Source organism: Pelodiscus sinensis, chromosome 23 (assembly GCF_052426305.1).
Source record: "Pelodiscus sinensis isolate ZL-2025 chromosome 23, ASM5242630v1, whole genome shotgun sequence".
Classification (NCBI taxonomy): Eukaryota; Metazoa; Chordata; order Testudines; family Trionychidae; genus Pelodiscus; species Pelodiscus sinensis.
The window spans coordinates 25,363,074-25,381,568 of NC_143074.1; the positions used below are offsets into that span (position 1 = coordinate 25,363,074).

Genomic DNA, 18,495 nt, shown 5'->3' on the forward strand with positions numbered 1-18,495 from the left:
GTTCACATGACACACACAGACCGAGGAGAAATTAATAAGACTGGGACTTTTCAGCAGTTATGTATTGTGAATGGTGTACTGGGTATGAACGCTTCCGAGGTATTTTCCCGAAAGGCTAGGAAAGCTTATGTTGTCTTCTACTCAACAATCCTGGACACCTGCTCTATTGTCCAGCTGCTTCTAATGTTTTATATCCATTATTTAAATCCTCTCCGATTTGGGGCTAATACTCTATACCAGTGACTGCAGAAAATCTTCTGCTCAAATATTGTTTTACTTTCCTATAAAGTGAGCTGCAACTTTCAGTGGGGGGCTTTTTTGTTCCCTCCTATTAGTCTCCCTTTGATGTGGGCAGCTAAGGAGAAACCTCCTCACTCAGAGCAGGACAGCGTGGTCCCTGTAGCAGCGTCGTAGAAATTCTTGTGCGGTGCGAATTGTCTCCTCTTTCCCTTTTTTTTTAGCCTTCACCCTGGTGATCTCTACCCTTTCACAAGAAAGCCCCTGTTTATCATTGTGGACTCCTCAAACAGCGTTGCCTATAAGGTAAGGGGTTTGAAAGCAAATGCGTGTTCTGGAGTATGGTGCCAACCCCCAGCTACTCTACTACTTTCATTGCTTCTCTTTTTAAACACGCAGTATTGAGTCTTTTTTGTTGAGGCTGTGCATGCGGGGCAGGATCTGGGCTTAAACTGCAGGGAGGGAGGGTTAGGTTGGACATTGGGAAATACTTCCTACCTGTCCGGGTGGTGAAACACTGGAATAAGTTGCCTAGGGAGGTTGTGGAATCTCCATCTCTGGAGATATTTTAGGAGCACATTGGACAGACACCTGTCAGGGACAACCTTAGATGGTTCTTAGTCCAGTTGTGAGCACAAGGGACTGGACTTGATGATCTCTCAAGGTCCTTCCAATTCTAGTGTTTTATGATCCTTTGAATAGAAGCATGTTTAGCAATACATGAATGGCTGTCATTAGAAAGTAATAAATCTTCCTAGAGGAAAAGAAAAGTTCAAGATTTCCAAGATCTCTGTGGGGAGGCTTACTTTGATTCTATATTAAATATGATTGCTTTTTTGGTGGGGCTCATTTAATGTGCTTTTCTGCTCCAAATAACTAAGTATCCTACTCAGAGCTATTTTAAATGGCAGAAAAGTGTTAATGCGTGGAGTTTTGCCTTGTAAATAGGTGTGTTCATGTATCTGAATCTCTGAATGAGGGAAAAAATGAGAAATTAAAACACAAATGTGCTACAAAAATTAGCTATACATTCTGCGTCTCCTATAATATGTGCTAGAGATATGACACACTCCTCTGACTGAATGCGGTAGACACTATAGGACTACTCAGTGCCAAATCATTATTAGGAATCTGCAGTTCAGATAATGTGAAAGCAAGAGAGATTAATTCCAGAGGCACCACTCACCTCTGGATGACATTAATTCATTAGTGACTGTAACATTCAGAAACCTGCTGGGTATGCAAAGCTGTCACTTCCTGATGCCTTTCTCTTAAACTCCGCTTAGGTGGAGTTAGACAAATGGTTCTGTGCAGCTGTGTTTCCAAGGCGCATTAAGGACGTCTAGTGGCTGCATATTCCTGTTCTGTCCAGCGTCCATTGTCTGCCTGTTTCCCCTGTTTAGAGAGGGATGTTGGGTAACAAGAGTTTTACTCTCAAACACTCATGACTCTAGACATTTGTTAGTCTCTAAGGTGCCAAAGGACCACTCGTTGTTCTTAAAGTTACAGACTAACACAGCTCCCCCTCTGAGACATCTTACTATGAATATAGTTTTGTCATGCTCCTGTGCTTACCCCATTTACAGAAAGGGGATAAATGATTTGACCACAGTCACGGGGAAATCTGTGAAAGATGGAAATAAAGCGAGATCTCTTGATTTTCATTTCACTTTAACTGCAAGACCGTTCTTCCTCCATTCCTAGGGTAGCTGCTGAAAAAACCTCCGGGTCTGGTATGGCAGAGGCAGGACTGAGGAACCTCAGTACACATGCAACTCTGGACATGCATGTTCCCTGCAGGGGGAGTCTTGGGGAGGTCGTGGATTCCTGCATTTGGGCTTGCATCTCTTACTTGAGTCTTAAACAATATTTTTGGAAGAAATCTGCTTTGTAAATGCTAAACCGGAATAACTGAGCCCTGTCCAAATGGAGACCTGCAGAATTTCTGTGTGGCAAATAAGATAAACACCCATCTCCGCCTAGTTCTGTTCCTCATTGTGCTCTGTGCTGGATCAGGGAGCCAAACCTCTAACTTGAATGCAGCACGTTGGTTGTTATGCAAGCTCGTGAACCAGCCAGCAGCAGCAGAGAGAAAGGAGAGACCTCTACTCCCAGATAGTGTGCAAGGGGAAGGCGCCACTCGGATGTTCCTTGGAATTGCGTTTGGAGTTAGGAACTTGTTGGCCATTGGTGATTAGATGCACTCCTTTTTTTGGGACTCTCTAAAGCTAACTCAGGAAAGTTATGGTGAGTGTTTGAAATAGTTTTGTAAACAGTGTTAAGGGCCTGCTGTCTGGCCTGCAGGAAATCTGTCCCCATTCAAGTAGCAGTGCATACTTCTCAATGAGAGGCAAATAGTGGTGTGCCTAGCTCTGGTGGTGGTTTCCAGCCTCCAGTAAATGCAAGTCCCATGTCATGGGTACTTAGTGACCTGCAGTAAGAATACGTAACTAGTGCTGTTTGCAAATGTCCCTGGGTGAGTTGTGAGTGGAGACGAAATGCTTTGTGGGCAGAGCATGTCCATGCAGACAAAGTTCCTGCATGAAACATCCGAGCCAGAGAAGTGACTTCTTCCCATGCTGCTGCTCAGATCCTTTCCGAGAGAACAGGAGCTGGTGTGACATGTCTGTAGCACTGCTCAGCAGTATTGACAGGAACATGAATTGCTCAGAGGCCTTCTCCAAAAAGCTGCTTTCTGCTCTTGTGCACGCTCTCCTTCCTTCTCTGGAAGAGTTTAAAGCGATGACAGGGAGGAACGCCTGCCCTCAGTGATGTAGCGCTCTTAGAGATGGCTGTTAAAGTTGGACTTCGTACCTCTGTGAAATACCCTGCTGGGCTGGTCCTCTGAGACGTTGTCCCTTGTTGCTTAGCCAGCAGGGGTTCCCTTTAAGAAGGGTGTTAGCTAGGGATGTTAAAACGTGTTGAGGTAAACACACTTATAGTGGGGAGGAGGAGCAGGCAGGAGTTGACCCTTTGCCTATGACGTCGTCTCAAGTCTGAGAATCGGGGAGGGGGGATTGTAGTCCCCCTCCCAATTTTTGTCAGTGTGCTGGCCCTGCTCAGTCAGTGCTGCATCTCTGCCTGGCAGCCGTTGAAGCTGGAAGCTGTAGCTGTGGGGAAAGAAACAGCAGGGAACTGCAGGGAGCTTTGGAGGTTTTGCTGCTGCCTCTCAGGCACCCTGCATATCCTCAGCAGCTCCTCTCTGCAGCTTCAGGTTTTGGCTGCTGCCTCCATGAGGCGCTAACACGTGGGAGATGCAGGGAGGGGCCGCTAAGAATATGGGGGTTGTGCTCACGGGGAGGAGGTGGGGGGGGGCAAATCTTTACATTGTGCCCCCCCCCCCACTCTGTAGGTGTCAGTCATCTCTAGCAGGAGCTCCTGACCCCACCACCTGGCCACAGGACAGAATCCCAGAGCTGGTAGGTGAGGAATGCGGGCTGGGACATGATGGGGGAGAGGAAAGGGGGCTTGTCTGTAAGCTGCACTTCAGTTGTAAGAAAGCCATAGTGGCTTGCAAGCCAGTTTGAACATAAGAATGGCCAAACTGGGTCAGACCAATGGTTCATCTAGTCCAATATCCTGTCTGCCCTCAGTGGCCAATGCCAGACGCCCCAGAGGAAAGGAACACAACCGGTAATCCTCACGTGATCCCTCCTATCACCCATTTCCAGACAAACAGAGGCTAGGGACACCATTCCTAAGCATCCTGGCTAATAGTCATTGATGGACCTAACCTCCATAAATCTATCTTTATATAAATCTGTTAAAATCCTAGTCTTCACCACATCCTCTGGCAAGGAGTTCCACAGGTTAACTGTGCACTGAGTGAAGAAAAATCTCCTTTTTGCTTGTTTTAAACCTGCTGCCTATTAATTTCATTCGGTAACCCATAGTTCTTATATTGTGGGTATAAGTAAATAACTTTTCCTTATTCACTTTGTCCACACCAGTCATGATTTTATAGACCTCTATCATATTCTCTCTGCTCCACCCCCCCCACCCCACTTATTCCCCTCTTTGGCCACCCCTGCTGTATAGTTCAATATGATCCATTGCTTTTTGGTTTTGTCATCTGCATTGTACTGAAGTGGCACTGTTTCATTAGCCGGAATGTGTGTGCTGGTGTCATACAGACATCCAGGTGTCCCATTTGGCACCGCAACTCTTCAGTTTCAGAAAGCTTGTTAGCTAGAAAAGAACAACTCCGTTTAGTAACTAAACTAGAGAAATATTTCATGACCTGTTTTTCTATAAGAAATAGGTTCTAGAACAGAAGATGCGTTCCCTGTGTGTGTGTGTGTGTGTGTGTGTGTGTGTGTGTCAGTGTAGAACAGTGGTTCCCAATCTGGGGTCCACGGACCTCTGGGGGGTCTGTGAGGGTATTGCAGAGGGTCCATGAAAAAATAAAATATAAATAAAAATGATCATAGAAAATAATTTTAAAATACATTGCAAAGTTATAATCAATTATTATTTTTAAATTAAATATCTACCAATAATGTTATTAATTGCGGTCCGAAAATCTATGTTGTGGCACCTTCGTGTGATGAAACGATCGTGACAGTTAGAAGTGTACAAACATGAGCCATACATTCAGCATGGATCTGGCTGAAATCAGGCTTGCTGAAGAGAAAGGACACTGATGAGCAGAGTGAAGCATCCACAAGTGGAATGTTTAATCAAACAGACATAAGTCAACGAAAAGTGAGAAAATACTCGGCTGACTACTAGAATTGTGGCTAGAATTGCCTTTGGGGGGTCTGCAAACATTTTGGGGGGGTGATTGGGGGTCTGTACTAGTGAAAAGGTTGGAAACCGCTAGTGTAGAACAATGCAGTGCTCTGAACTGTGGATTAATTCTTGTAAAATACAGTATTTTTATTAACCCAAAACAGTGTGTTTGCATAGCAGCTACTTAAAGGTTCACGCTTTTTTTTTTGTTTAAGTGGAGCCAATTTTAACGTTCATTATACCCGTGGTTCCCTTGCTCTGGCGGGAACAGTCCGCCTGCTAGGAAAAAGCAATATTTTTACCTGCGTTGGACAGCCAAACTAATGTCAAGGGAAGTAATTGAAAATACTAATCCGAGTTGGTCTTTGGCCTGAAAAGAGATTTGTTCTCTGGAGTACAGAATATATTTTCAAAGTAAGTCCATTATTGTAATGGCTTACTCTCTAAAAGCAATTTGCCTCTGAAACTAGCACCTACTTGGTTGCTCATTCCCCTCTTTAGTTCTATGTATTAAACATATATTGAGGTTCCAGTCAACAAGACAAAATAACAATTGATGTTTTAACTGTTCTGTTACAGAATTTCACAAACTTGTTTGGACAGCCACTGGTGTGCTTGCTTTCTCCAACAGCGTATCCAAAAGCATTACAAGGTACGAAGGTGTTGCCTTTCCTGGCAGCTTCACTTGTATTACATGATATTGTCTTGCAATTTTTAATGTACCATTTATCCACGTCCAAAATGATCGTTTCTGGTGCACTCTCTTCACTTGATGATGGCCCCAGTGGGGGCGAGCAGTGCTTGAAGCGGCATAGTCGTTGACAGTTCATGGCGAATGACTTTTAACATGACACGTTTTGACTGGAGTCGGTCCAGGCAGCTTCACCAAGGGTCAGAGAGGAAACTTTCTTTGCAGATGTAGAGCCCAGGAAAGTCACCATCAAGTGCAGGGGTCATAATTCACTTGTTCTATTCTTACCATTTGAGGGAAGCTTCACTACAAAGGGGAAGTCACTAAGATAACGTTTCCCACTCTGTTCTAGGAGCAGTTCTTAATACCCAGTCTGCAGCATCTCTGGTACGAGGTGCAGGTTTTGGGGGGTTTCTTAAGGCAAACAATTAGTGCATCTCCTGGGACAATGGATTTCCAATATGGGCAAGTCTTAGACCAGAATATTTCTGGCAATTCCTATGTTAAAGGTGACCACGGTCAGATTCCCATCTGCCTTTCCATTAGAACAGACTCCCCAGTGTGGCCTGTGCTGTGGTCAGGGATTCTTCTCGTCAGAGCTTAATAGAACCACTGCAGCCATTAATTTAGGTAGCAAAATAAATATTTGCTAAATAAGAATAGATGCGTATTAACTTTCCAATACCTATAACTGAATGGTTCTGGTGTGTTGTGAGGGCTGCCAATTTTACTGCTACTTCCCAGCATGAAGCCCAGGCTGCTGACATAGTTTGAGACACAGGAAGTGGTGCTCAGCAAATGAATGCATGAGAGAAGCTGGAGACTTCACAATTGCTTTAAGGTAAGTTCTATTATTTGCTAGAAACTTTTGAGTAGAAAATATTAAACCTTGTTCAAATGAAAGCTGTCAACAAAAATAAATTCATTAAATAATAGAACTTACCTTTTAAAATAGCGAATGTCTCCAGTGGTTTTCCTGGTAGTGTTAGTAAAGCACCAGTAAATACCTCTTGTAACTCTGAGACACTGACCAGTCCCCGCAGTAAAAGACTTCTCTCTTCTTTCTTGTCTTGCGCTGTCCGAGACAGGAGCACTCCCAAGGAAAGGACCAGGTTTCTGGAGAGTAACTGCAATCAAAGGCAGGGGCGTTAGGTCGTTTTGGGTGGGGGACCGTATATATACAGATTTGGTAATGCTAATAAACTGTACAAGAAAGAAATGTTCTAGGGTCCCTTTATGACCACCTTATACCCACAACTTACATTGTAAGATTGACACTAATGGTGTTTAAAACCGTGCACTGAGCGGGAAAGAATTAAACCTCCCACAAGTATGTGGCATCTCCTGTGCTCCTAGCATGCACAGAACTCTCATGAACTTTGAGTGGAATTGAGGCCTGCTATCCTGGTGACACGCTCCCTAGCCACAAAGCCTGGGAAGAGCTTTCCACGAACGCTGCATGCTGCTGCCTCGGTCAGCCGGGAATGGAGGGGCACAGGGCTCTGCCCTGTGGTGGGGACAGCTCTTCTGTTTCACATGCTGAATGCATCATGTTGTTGTTTATTGGCTTTTAGATCAGTCTCAGCGGGGTAGCCTCTTCACCCTCTTTCTGAACAATCCTTTAATGGCATTCCTATTTGTCTCTGGATTATCAAGCATGCGCAGAGGATTGTGGGAGAAGTGTCAAGATTACCTTAGAAAAATCAACCGGGATATCGCCCAGCTGCTGACCCATTCTCGCTCCATAGGTATGTCCTTAAAGACCTGCACACTCTCTGCAGCAACTTAGTGGTACAACTAGAGTTGGGTTTCTTACCTGCTTTTTATTGCTCAGCCTGGCCAAAGAATAATATTTGTTTGTGCAGAAAATGCACAATTGTTCCATCTGGTGTTTTCCCAAAGGTCTTCTGCCTCAAAAATGCCTTTCTAAATTCAGTTTTCGTGAAGTGTCACCTTCTTCCTCTGCAGATCAGGCCTTTCTTCAGTTTTTTGGGGATGAATTTCTTCGCTTACTTCTAACAAGATTCATCTTCTGCTCAGCCACCATGAGGATGCACAAAATTTTCCGGGTATGCAGGGAAAACCTTTCCCTTTCTGAGAGAGCGTTACCAGACAAATTCTGTTTTTACGTAGAATTGCCTGGGCTGGAGGATAAAGGGCTCTTCTGTCTAGTTTCTGTGACTCTTCTGCTCCTGGGCTTCACTAATACTGCTCACGTGGACTCCTCACATGCTGAAATTAGTATTCATGAATGTATGTGTGAACCACATAGTGGATAATGTTAGCCATGCTTACACGTGAAAAGGCCTTTTGCATACAAATGCTCATAACCAGTTTTACAGTATATTGCATCTGTATTCTGATTCCATGTAGAACACAGAACAATTTATCTGCACTGGGACACATCCCACCAGTTCTGAAATACACATTCTAGTACTGAGCAGGTGCATAGTGCATGCTCATGTAGAGAGCCCTGTAATTGTGCACAGCCATGTACACCAAGAGCACTGTGTCAAAAATATAGCACCAGTCTGGAAAGGTTGCAAATGAGAGCAGTGGGTGGGCTGCAGGATCGGGATGCATCACAGAATTCATGACTTCCCAAGTGGAGTGGGTGGGTGGATGGTTTTCTTTTTGGGGCGAATGAGGGCGCCACACAAGAAAAGATGCGGACAAGCTGGAGAGGGTCCAGCAAAAACCCTGGTCCATAAGGACAGGTTAAAAAAAACTGGGCACATGTAGCCTTGAGAGAGGAGTGAGGGAAGGAAGCTGATAAGTCTTCAGATTCATGAAGGGCTGTTTAGGATGGTGATCAGTTATGCTCCATGTGCATTGAAGAACAAGTAATAGGAGATGTAGGTTAGGTATTAGGCAAAACTCCCTAACTATACGGGTAGCTAAGCTCAGAATAGGCTTCTGTATGGTCTAGGTTTACTGGGTCCTGTTTCACTGCAGGAGTTTGGACTTGAAGACATCTTGCAACGTCTTTTAGCCCTATACTTCTGTGATTGTGTCAACATAAGACTGCAGATAATTACAGGGGGAAGAAAGATTGTTCCTCTGGCAGGCATAAAGTCTGCCTCTAAGACTGTGTGCTACATCCTCTTTGAAGCATACTGTGCATGTTGGCACCCAGGTTTATGTTACCTGCTTGGTGCTTGAGCATTGCAGAAAAATATCATTAGCAGTGTAGACAGCACATGTATCAAATCTCCTTCTGTCTCGCGTTCATGTTCCATTTGTATTGTGTGTTCATTGAAACATGCCTGGCCACCCTGGGGTCATAAGGCTTGGCTACTGCCACAGTAACAGACAGATGCCTTGCTGCCGTAACTTGAAAACCAGGCCACTGCCTTTGCATCTAGGGAGAGAGCTGTGAAGATAAGTGTTGGTAATTTCTGCACGGACCTGGCCCGTCAAACAGCTCAGCATGGGTTTTTGTAATTAACTGGCCTTATATACTTTTAGTTCTGTACTAATGGATTATAAAAATAATTTTCTTTTTTTTTTTTCTTCATCTAGCAGGAAACTCGAAATTACCCTGAATCTTATCCCCAGCTTCCAAGAGATGAAACAGTGGAGAACCCTCACCTCCAAAAACACATTCTGGAGCTGGCTTCCATCCTGGATATTAGAAACGTGTTCCTGGAAAACACCATTGATGACTATTAAAAGAAACACTTGCGTAATGCAACTGGGTTTCCCTAGCCACAGACTTTGAATGGTGCAGTTTTCTAATGTGAAAATCCACAAAAGGAGTTACCTGATTTTATTTTAAAATTTAGGACCATTATTTTTTTAAAAAAAGAAACCGCTGTTAGCCCAGCTACCCCATTGTGTAGGGGTCAATTTTATAAACAAATCTTTTCACATCTTTTCAATGTTGAAGTTAGGAATTCCTGGGATTTTATTTTTGGTGTTGTGGTTAAAAGCGACCACATATCCAGCAATTGATCCTAAGCATAAAGTATTATTGGTCACTTTTAGCCCACTTTATGGAAATCCTTTATTTTTATACAGTTTTAAAAATTTGAAGCAAAAAATGCAAATATAGAAAACAATATTTTATCCCCAAAGAGTTTGGATTTGAAATGGTAAAGCTGGAAACACATAACGCAAACCGGCAAGAGCAATAAAAGAAAGAGCCCTTCATAAGAAATATATATTTTTCAATCTTAGGTGAATAGTTAAATTTGTGCTGGAACTAATAGCAGTGGGTTTGGAGTGATGCTGCAGAGGAATCTCCTGACATCTAGTGTTACGTGTAAATTAACCATTTGACTTCTACTGAGCAGCACAGCTGGCTGAGAACAGAAGCTCCACCCCCTTGGGTGTAACTTGCAGGCTGGTGGCATAATTACAACAGTAATCAAGCAGGCCCCATTTCCTCAGTGAGGTGTAGTCAGACCCACATTCCATGTCTTGTGTCAGAGCCACCACCCTTCTGCCTGAGGCTGGTCAGTCCATGGCTCCTTAATCACTGGGGAGGAGGGTGTCTCTGTTCTTACCTGGTTGAGTGAATGAAGTAAGTGGCTTCCACGGTGTTCCCAGCCTGTGGTGAGTCTGTGCCTAAGGATCCAATCAGTCTCTTGCAGTAGGACTGAGTTCTAGCCCTTCCCAACAGAGAAACACTTGGCAAGAAGCCTCTTGGGACTGCTGTCACCTGCTCTAACAATGGGATGATCTTCCATGGGCTCCTTGTGACCCTAGAAGAACTGCTGTTTTGTTCATGTGTGTGGTGAGGGCCCACCATGCCACCCCACTCCCCTACCTGTGTGCTCAGTCCTGTTCTTACAGCATTTTCCCAGTGAGCCACAGGAAAGCTGAGCAGAGGAAAGGGGTGTGAAGCACACAGTCCCCAACAAACCCCGAAACACAGCTAGTAGGGGTGGGTTATATGTATCACAGCTTCTGCACAATAATTTCACCCACACCTAGATATCATCCAGTAGGGCTCCGTAAAGTCTGCACCAAGGAACGTGTGCTCTGTATGAAATTGGAAGCTAAGGTAGGGGTGGTGCTTGCTGGAGAAGGAGGAAGGTAAAGCTGTCACGGCAGTGCCCCCTGGTGTCAAAACAAGCTCCGGGAAGATCTGGCACAGCCTGCTAGAAAGGTGTGGAGAGAAGAGGTGGACACACTGGAAGCGTAGAAGAATTTTGGCTTCTATGAAGCAAATGTTCTAAACCCCCAATTGAATAGCTTCTTGGCTCTCCAACTCTGAAACTGACTCCACTTCAGTTACTGGCAGTAAACAAGTCCGCTTAACCCAAAGCCCAGACTGAAGCACAACAAATGTTTGTAAGCTCCCATGTTTGGTTTTTAAAGATGTGTAAAATGAATAGTGGGTTTTTGTATAGAAAAAAGCTCATTTGCCAAGAAGGTGTTTGCTTTAAATCTGGGGAAAGGCAAGTGTGTGGTGATACGGATTGTAATTTTTGTATCTGAAATTGCACAATGGTTGTCAAATGGCCTGAAATGACAAATCTAGAAATAATGGTAGCAAAGCAAACTGTGATCAGCTTGTTTCTGTGTGAACGTAAGCTGTACGGTGCTGGAAAGACTGCCTTTTGGTTATGCATGGCTGTAGCGCTGTCTGAGGCTCCTGGTACCGAAATGCTGAAATGTCCAATAGCAACAAGGATGCCGTGCTAGACTCTGGTGTGTCCTTAGGGAATCTACTGTATGGTACCAAGGTGAAAGCCATTCTGTTCCGTGTGTGTTGTTTCAGTGTCGGAGAAGGGGCAGGAGTTTGAGTAGCCCTTTAATGTTGAGGTCTAGTCCAATGTTTGTTTTAAACACAAGTTTGGTTGCTTCCTTAGCATGGTGCCTGCTTCAGTGGGCCTCTTCACTGTGTGATTCTGTGATGTGACCATCTTCTTAAGACAGACTGGGATGAGAGTGCTACATGTCAGGATTAATGTCCATCAGCACTGCTGCGGGAGAGTCCCATGCAGAACAGCAGTAGATGGCACAGAGCAGGTGGGCAGGAGTGGAGCTTCCATAGCACTTGCTGGCACTGTGCTAGGCTCCAGCCAAAACTTTCACTCTGATGGGCACCAAAAATCAATGGAACTGGATAAGAAGGATTTCTTTGAGCAGATGTCCGGTTGGTGGTGGTGTTTTCTCCTGTGGTTCTTTGGTCACCCTTCTTTAGCTGAGATTGAATTGATTGTAAAGTAAATGTGTATATACTCAGTGTTTGTGTTTCATGTACAGTCACCACCCACCTGTTGGGTGTGCTTGTAAATAGGTATAGCTATATGTATATAGGGAGGTCTTGAGATGTGTATATACAAAAATTATATCTACACACCTGCGCCAGTTGGATTGCATTCCATGATGGTGTTCTAGAAGCATTATTTGAGATACTTAGTTAAGTTTGTGGCTGCATTACCACTGTAATCCTCTATTTTCAGGGGCTTATGTTGGGTAAATGAAACAATTTGGGGCTGAAACTAGGTGCAGGCCTCATCCAGGGAGCAGCTAGGGAGTTTTTTTTACAAATGTAAATATTCTAGTTCATGCTGAAATGCTAGTAATTTTCTGACCTGAATCAACAGAATCCAGGAAATGTGAAGTTTTGAAGCTGATTTGCCCTTTCCCGTGGGCATGAGGTCGCACTCACATAACAGAGTGTTTGCAGTGATGTTTAGTTTCTTTTGCCATAGCTTTCCTGGCATGTCCTTTGTATTCAGACACCCTGAGGAAGCCATGTAGGAATGTGGAAATCTCTGTAGTCGCAACACAGAGAGAGAGAAGGCGCTAGTACAGCATCCATGGTACTTTCCCGTCCTGCATGTCAACATTGAATAAGCTAGATGCTCAGCCCCAGATCACTGCACTGACTCTGATGAAATCCCAGGTTTAGCTTTGACTGTTGTGGTTCCATTTAACTTCCCTGCAGCTGGGGATAGCATGTGTGCATGAGCTTGGCAGCGGATTCTGTTAGCATGCCCGGTTTGTGTCCTGATGGACCCTGGTGGAACGTGGTTTGAGAGCTGATGGGAAGCACTGATGCTTGACTTCTGCTCACACTGGAGGATGAATCGTCTCTGCTTACAATGTATTTATGTGACTTCTGTGTCTACAGCACCAAATGATGCATTTGGTCCTGCCTTCCCATTAGTGAAGTTTGCAGTAGGTCTAGTCAGGCAGGAACATGCAGAGAGAACTGGTAGGAGAGGTTGCTTAAGAATCTAGATAGATTGAGAACTTGATGATGGTTAAGTCATAACAAACATCCAACAGTTCTGCCTGAATCTAAAAAGTTCACCTCTGGCTTTTTAAAGGCATCTCTCATTCTCCTCTTGGTTATTCTATCATTTTTGGCTGGCTTTGTTCAGAATACCTGCCATTAATCAAACTTGGCAACAGGGCTTTTCAGAGTGAACTTCGCTTTCCATTTTAACAGTTTGTCCATTCACTGTAAATGGTGGATTCTCTGTAACTTGAACATGATTTGAGGATTTCAGTAACTCGGCCAGAGCATAGGGGTCTATTAGGCTATGTCTACACTGCAGCCTTTTGCTAGCAGAGACTATGCTAATGAAGCGCTGGTTAGCATCTGTTGTGCTGTCATTTGCGTATTCTCTGCCGATGCTTTTTGCGCAAGAGGTTTTTGTGCAAAAATAAGCAGCGTAGATGGGTCTGTTTTGTGCAAAAAAAACCTTTTGTGCAAGATCTGTAGACCTCTTTTTTTGAGGCATAAGGATCTTGCGCAAAGGGGGTTTGTGCAGAAAACAGACCCGTCTATACTGCTTGGTTTTGCGCAAAAACCTCTTGCGCAAAAAGCATCAGCAGAGAATAGGCAAATGACAGCACGACAGATGCTAACGAGCGCTTCGTTTGCATTGTCTTTGCCGACAAAAGGCTACAGTGTAGACATAGCCTAATAGACCCCTATGCTCTGGCCTAGTTCTTGAACATGATTTGAGGATGTAGCCTTACAGGAGAGGGTAGGTGAGGTTAACCTCATGTGTATACGAACTTATGGGCACATGGATATGGTTATGGCTACTTGTTTGTACATAACAGAAAAATGTTCCGTTAATTTCATGTTCAGAAATCCTCACTGCTAGGAAGTGAATTAGCAGTGAAAGGATGATTGAGCTGAGAGGATCACAGTAATGGGAGAGGCAGGGGAGAAGTATTGGATCCGACTGGGGGGAGCTGTTTCACTTGCAACAGTGGAGAGAACCTACTGTCCAAGTACAGGAGAGGTCATGTGAAGAGAGCAAGCTGAGCCTGTAATGGGGATGGGCGACCAGGAATGGTGGGAGGGCCATTCACCTCAGTAGGCCACAGCAGCCCACGGCCCACCGGGGTTCCAATTGTGGCACCGTGGTTCCCCTCTGCCCCCCCCCCCCCATGTGCCTCTCATGCACCAGGACATGTGCTCTGAAAGTGCCAGGAGGGAGGAGGAGTATTTAAGTGCAGGGCTCTGTTGCCCTGATGTGAGAGACGCGGGGGGGCGCAAAGCAGCTGTGGGTCCATGGGCTGCAGGTGGCCTTTGGTGGGCTGCTCGTTGCCCACCACTGGCCTATAATATTTAGAGGAAAACATGCAAACTTGACTAAGTGCCAGTTTGGCAGATTTCTTCTGCCATGGCACCTCTGTAATAATGTTGTGGGTTTGGTGTAATTTCCTTCCTTTGGTGGCATCCCTCTTGCTTTGTATTTCTCTATCTGATCGTTAAAACATCTGGCTTTTACTACTGTTGCCTTTTCCTCTAGGTGTTTCAGATTGACAGGTAATAGGGCGGTGGAGCGTTTTATGAATTCAGTCATTTCTAAACCCTTTCCGTGTATAGAAAGGTGCCACCTCTTTGCTCTTGTGCATTAAGCTCTGACAAAAGATGAAGGTGCATTAGCAGCTTTTGTCCTCACGGATTTCAAATAATCATCAGCCAATACTGCAGAAGAAATAGCCACAAGGAAACCCTTTCAGAGAGAGAAAATGAAGACCATTCTCTCCTAAAATGCCAAGGAAGAAGTATACAGGATTTCAGGCTTCAGACAGGGACACTTCTGAATCTTTGGAAATCTTAAGTTTTAGCAGCTTTGTAAAAACTGACCCTGTGAAGATGGGCGGAGACACGACTACCTGCATATGAATCTACGGTTGCTCTTTGTACTGTGAGAAGCTCAGATTCCATACAATGTTGTGAATATTGGAGAGTGGAAAAGGCTTCATGCTGGTGGATCAAGCTTGATTCCTTTTTCCTTTCATTAGCATCAGAACTTTATCCAGCCTTGCACCTAACCTTTGAACCCAGCTCCTTCCTGGGACTTAAAAACTCGTTTGTGACCTCTCCAAATAGTCCTTCTCTCCTAATGCTTTTCTTACATAAGCTTTGTCTGTACTAGACTTTCTCACCATAACAGCTCAGTAGTGGTAGTAGCAATGCTTTACCAGAAGCCTTAATATACAGCTGGCGGGACATGACAATGTGGCAATTAAAACATTACAAATGATCCATATTAGAGCTATTATACCAGCTGGCAGATTTGTACCAATAGGAACCATGGTAATCTTACGAGGGACGTTTAGTACAGATCCTGCTGTATGTATGGTCAGGATCCGTTTTCGAGGCTGCTGGTGAGGAGAACCGGAAGATCACCATAATGGGGGCCATTCAAGTCTCTTGCCATTGCATTTCGGACCCTTCATCTTAAAGACACCATCTTGGTTTATAACTTCTTTTTTTTCTTTTTCTACCGTGGATGAAGAAAGCTAAGGCTTTCTGAATGATTGAGTGGTTTTTCAGGAGAATGAGTGAACGAATTTCCATTTCTTCTCAGTCTTTCTGCCAGTCAGCTGTTTCGGTAGGTGCATTGCTCTAAGATCCCAGCTTCACTTCTGCTTTTGAGACTTGAGCCACAGATTTCAAATACCACTTCCTTGTTCGGTTCAGATACTGGAACAATTTTCAGATCTTGGAGGTCATTCCTTTGCATGTAGGGCTAACAAAGCCTCTCATGCAAGCTGAAGCTGCAGAAATCCTGTTTTAAATTTTCTGTTCAGACTATGTTCCCCATTCTCTAATATTTGCTTACAAGAAGGAACCCCATGTACTATGCAGATGTCTTCGGGACTCTGTCACTACCACTTCTCAGTAGCAGCACTGAGCTACTTTGCCAGAGCATGACGTTGCTTAATGGGACTCTTTAAAAAGCACAAGATGCCACTACTTTGTCCCGTCCCTCCCTTAGGTTCGGCAAGTAATACAAGGGAAAGGGGGATGGAAATCCAGAATGAGGAACTTTACCTCGGGCAGCCCACCCACCCAAGAAATAGGAGCTTTCTGCCATTCTCTGGGAATCAGATTATTTATTGCTAAAAGTAATTTTGTATTGAATTGGTTCAAAATATTTTACAATCAGGTGCATGTATCATATTTTGGTAAAAAAAAAAAATATTTTACTTGAATATAGAGAGCATTTTTTGGGAGCAAATTGACTTTTCTTGCAAGGTATCTAACTCACCAAAGCAATGTAATTCCAGAAAATATTCTGTTGTCTTTTGAGAAGAAAGGAATATATTATGACATATATATTAGATATTATGACAATGACCACTGGACATTTCAGGAAGAAGCTAGAGCTTGTAAAATGAAAGTGAGGATTGAAGTTACTTCATTTAAAAAAAATCAGTTTTCATTTTGATTTATTAGTAATTAGAATAAAATAACACCAAGGCCGGCTTTACTGCTTCTCTTATCAGTTCTAACCCACTTTCAGTGCAAATTTGTGAGCAGATCTTGTGCATGCTTTTGCTTGTCAGCTGGCCCTTGATGGTTTTCCAGATTTCTCTCTTGGTTTAGCTGTACAAAAACCTTAGTTTCTCATATTTGTTGTGAGTAGACACCTTTTAAGAGACTTGAGTCATGAGGGTAGGTTTGGATAATCTAGGTAGAAGGCATTTTTGAGCCTCCATAAAAAAATGCAACCAAAATGCCTCTCTCCCAACTCATTTAAGATGATCCACTCTAGTTTACATAATACAAGCCAAGCTTTTAATCAGGCAGCAGCAGCAATATTCTAGGGCAGGAAGAGAGATGAGTATGTAGATCACGATACAGTCAGACTCAATAATGCCATCTTAGCCAGATGGAGCCCCTACTACAATTCAAGTTAAGAAACATTTACTCTATGTATTAATAATGAATGCTGAAGTCCGCCATGTGTGGAATAAGTAGCTCTGCACTTGGTATCTGAGGCATTTTTTCCCATGCAGATAATTTATGTAATTTTTATAGCTTTGTATTGTTGTTAGAAAGTAACATGCTTGTTTTTAACGTATTATTTGAAGGTCATAACTTGCCGCCATGGTGGTATGAAAGGAATTTTAATAAACTGTGGCAAATGCTTATATGTAACTAAAATGTTGTTGAACTGTGATGCCATTTGTAGGGAATATACAGTTGTATTTCTAATAGGCGCTCTCTTAAGAGATGGAAGCACAAGAGTTTTACATGTACCTATTCTGTTCCAAGTGCTGCTAGTCTATAGTGCATGTGATGATGCTGTTGGGTAACAGACCTCTGTAATGGTTCACAAAGCCACTGTTTCCCTTTGTTACATAACCATGTCTTGTTGCCAGTTTGTCTGTCTGTCTATTATGACTTGAAGTTTAAACAAATAGTCCTGGTCTGACCAGTGTGGTGAGACCTTTCTGGTGCTGAGGGAATCTGAGGTCATTTTGGTTTTACAATGTTAGAAAGGACACTTTTCTGCAAAGTGCTATCAAGAAAATGTTACACACAAACACCGGTTCACATGGTTGATGTGAAAGCCTGATGTCTGTCTTGTGCAATACTGTATAAGCTGTTGTCTGTGTTTAATGCATCTGAATTGCTTAAACCATAATATCTCAACCATGGAAGATTTCTCATTTGTTTCATCCCATCTAATAAATCTCTTCCCAGCTTTAGTCTGCTGATATTGATGATACTTCATGTTGTAGTTTGTGCAAAACTGTGAGAGGGATTATGTAGGTTTCAGTGAAAAAGATCCCAGCAAGATGCTAATGGTGGGTTTAGAACTGCCTATTTGCCAAAGGCAACTTGTTCTTCTAAAGCATAGTATGTTTGTGCCATCCTTTTGCTTGCTGCTGCTGGGAAGACTTATTCCACTAAACAGACTTTCCAACTTAACACTGTGATTCTGCAAAGAGCTGATATAGCACCAAGAGAATGAAATTCTGCAACAATGTTTGATGCATTGAAGACAAATGAAAAGTGTGGATTGTTTGCTGTTAGTGTGTTGACATTTTCACATTGGTAAATGTTCTCTCAAAATGTGACTACATTCATCAGTTGTGAACTATTGTACATGAGTTTTGTATCTGAAATCCACTCGAAGTATGTGTATTACCAATATAAAATAAACGTATTTGCTTAAACATTTCTGGGTTTCCTTGTGTGCATCTGTACCAACTTTTGCTGAGCTTATGCTCATTGAGATACTGGTGCTAGATGAAACCCTTTATGGTTGAGAGGTTCAATGGCATTTTTGGCAAGAGAAGGGAACCTGATTTTGATTTTTAGCCCCAAGTCCTCCATGACAGAGTGCAAAAACCAACTTCCTCCTGATAGCTTTGTGTTGCATCTGTTCTGCACTGTCATAATTTGTTGTGGCTTTGTTGCTGGTACTAATTAAGTACTCCCTCTTTCTAATGGCAACTGGCTTTCAGGGCTGTTTGATACAAGCAGCAGAGACTGACTACAGTTAAGCATGCCTTATAATAGAAAATGTAATACCCCATTTTCAGGTTTTTTTTAACTTTGCCAAACTTCAAACAGGAGCCAAACAGAAGTGCGTAGGTTTCAGGAAGAC

The 18,495-nt window shown here is 43.4% G+C and overlaps 1 protein-coding gene across 4 annotated transcripts in view; it reads left to right on the forward strand.

Moving 5' to 3' along the window:
* SCAI (suppressor of cancer cell invasion) overlaps positions 1-18,065 on the forward strand; it is a 97,269-nt gene extending 79,204 nt beyond the window's left edge. Inside the window, exons 14-18 of one of the 4 annotated variants that reach the window (XR_012897209.2) lie at positions 462-543; positions 5,548-5,620; positions 7,316-7,407; positions 7,628-7,728; positions 9,182-9,219. Coding sequence is in view for 3 of the 4 variants with exons in the window: in XM_075905695.2 (XP_075761810.1) it covers positions 462-543; positions 5,548-5,620; positions 7,234-7,407; positions 7,628-7,728; positions 9,182-9,331 (580 nt within the window). In the remaining variant the exon portion in view is untranslated. Of the gene's footprint in view, positions 1-461; positions 544-5,547; positions 5,621-7,233; positions 7,408-7,627; positions 7,729-9,181 lie in introns of all 4 variants that reach the window. The other 3 variants (XM_075905695.2, XM_075905696.2, XM_075905697.2) reach the window with 3 other exon arrangements.
* The last annotated feature ends 430 nt before the right edge of the window (positions 18,066-18,495 follow it).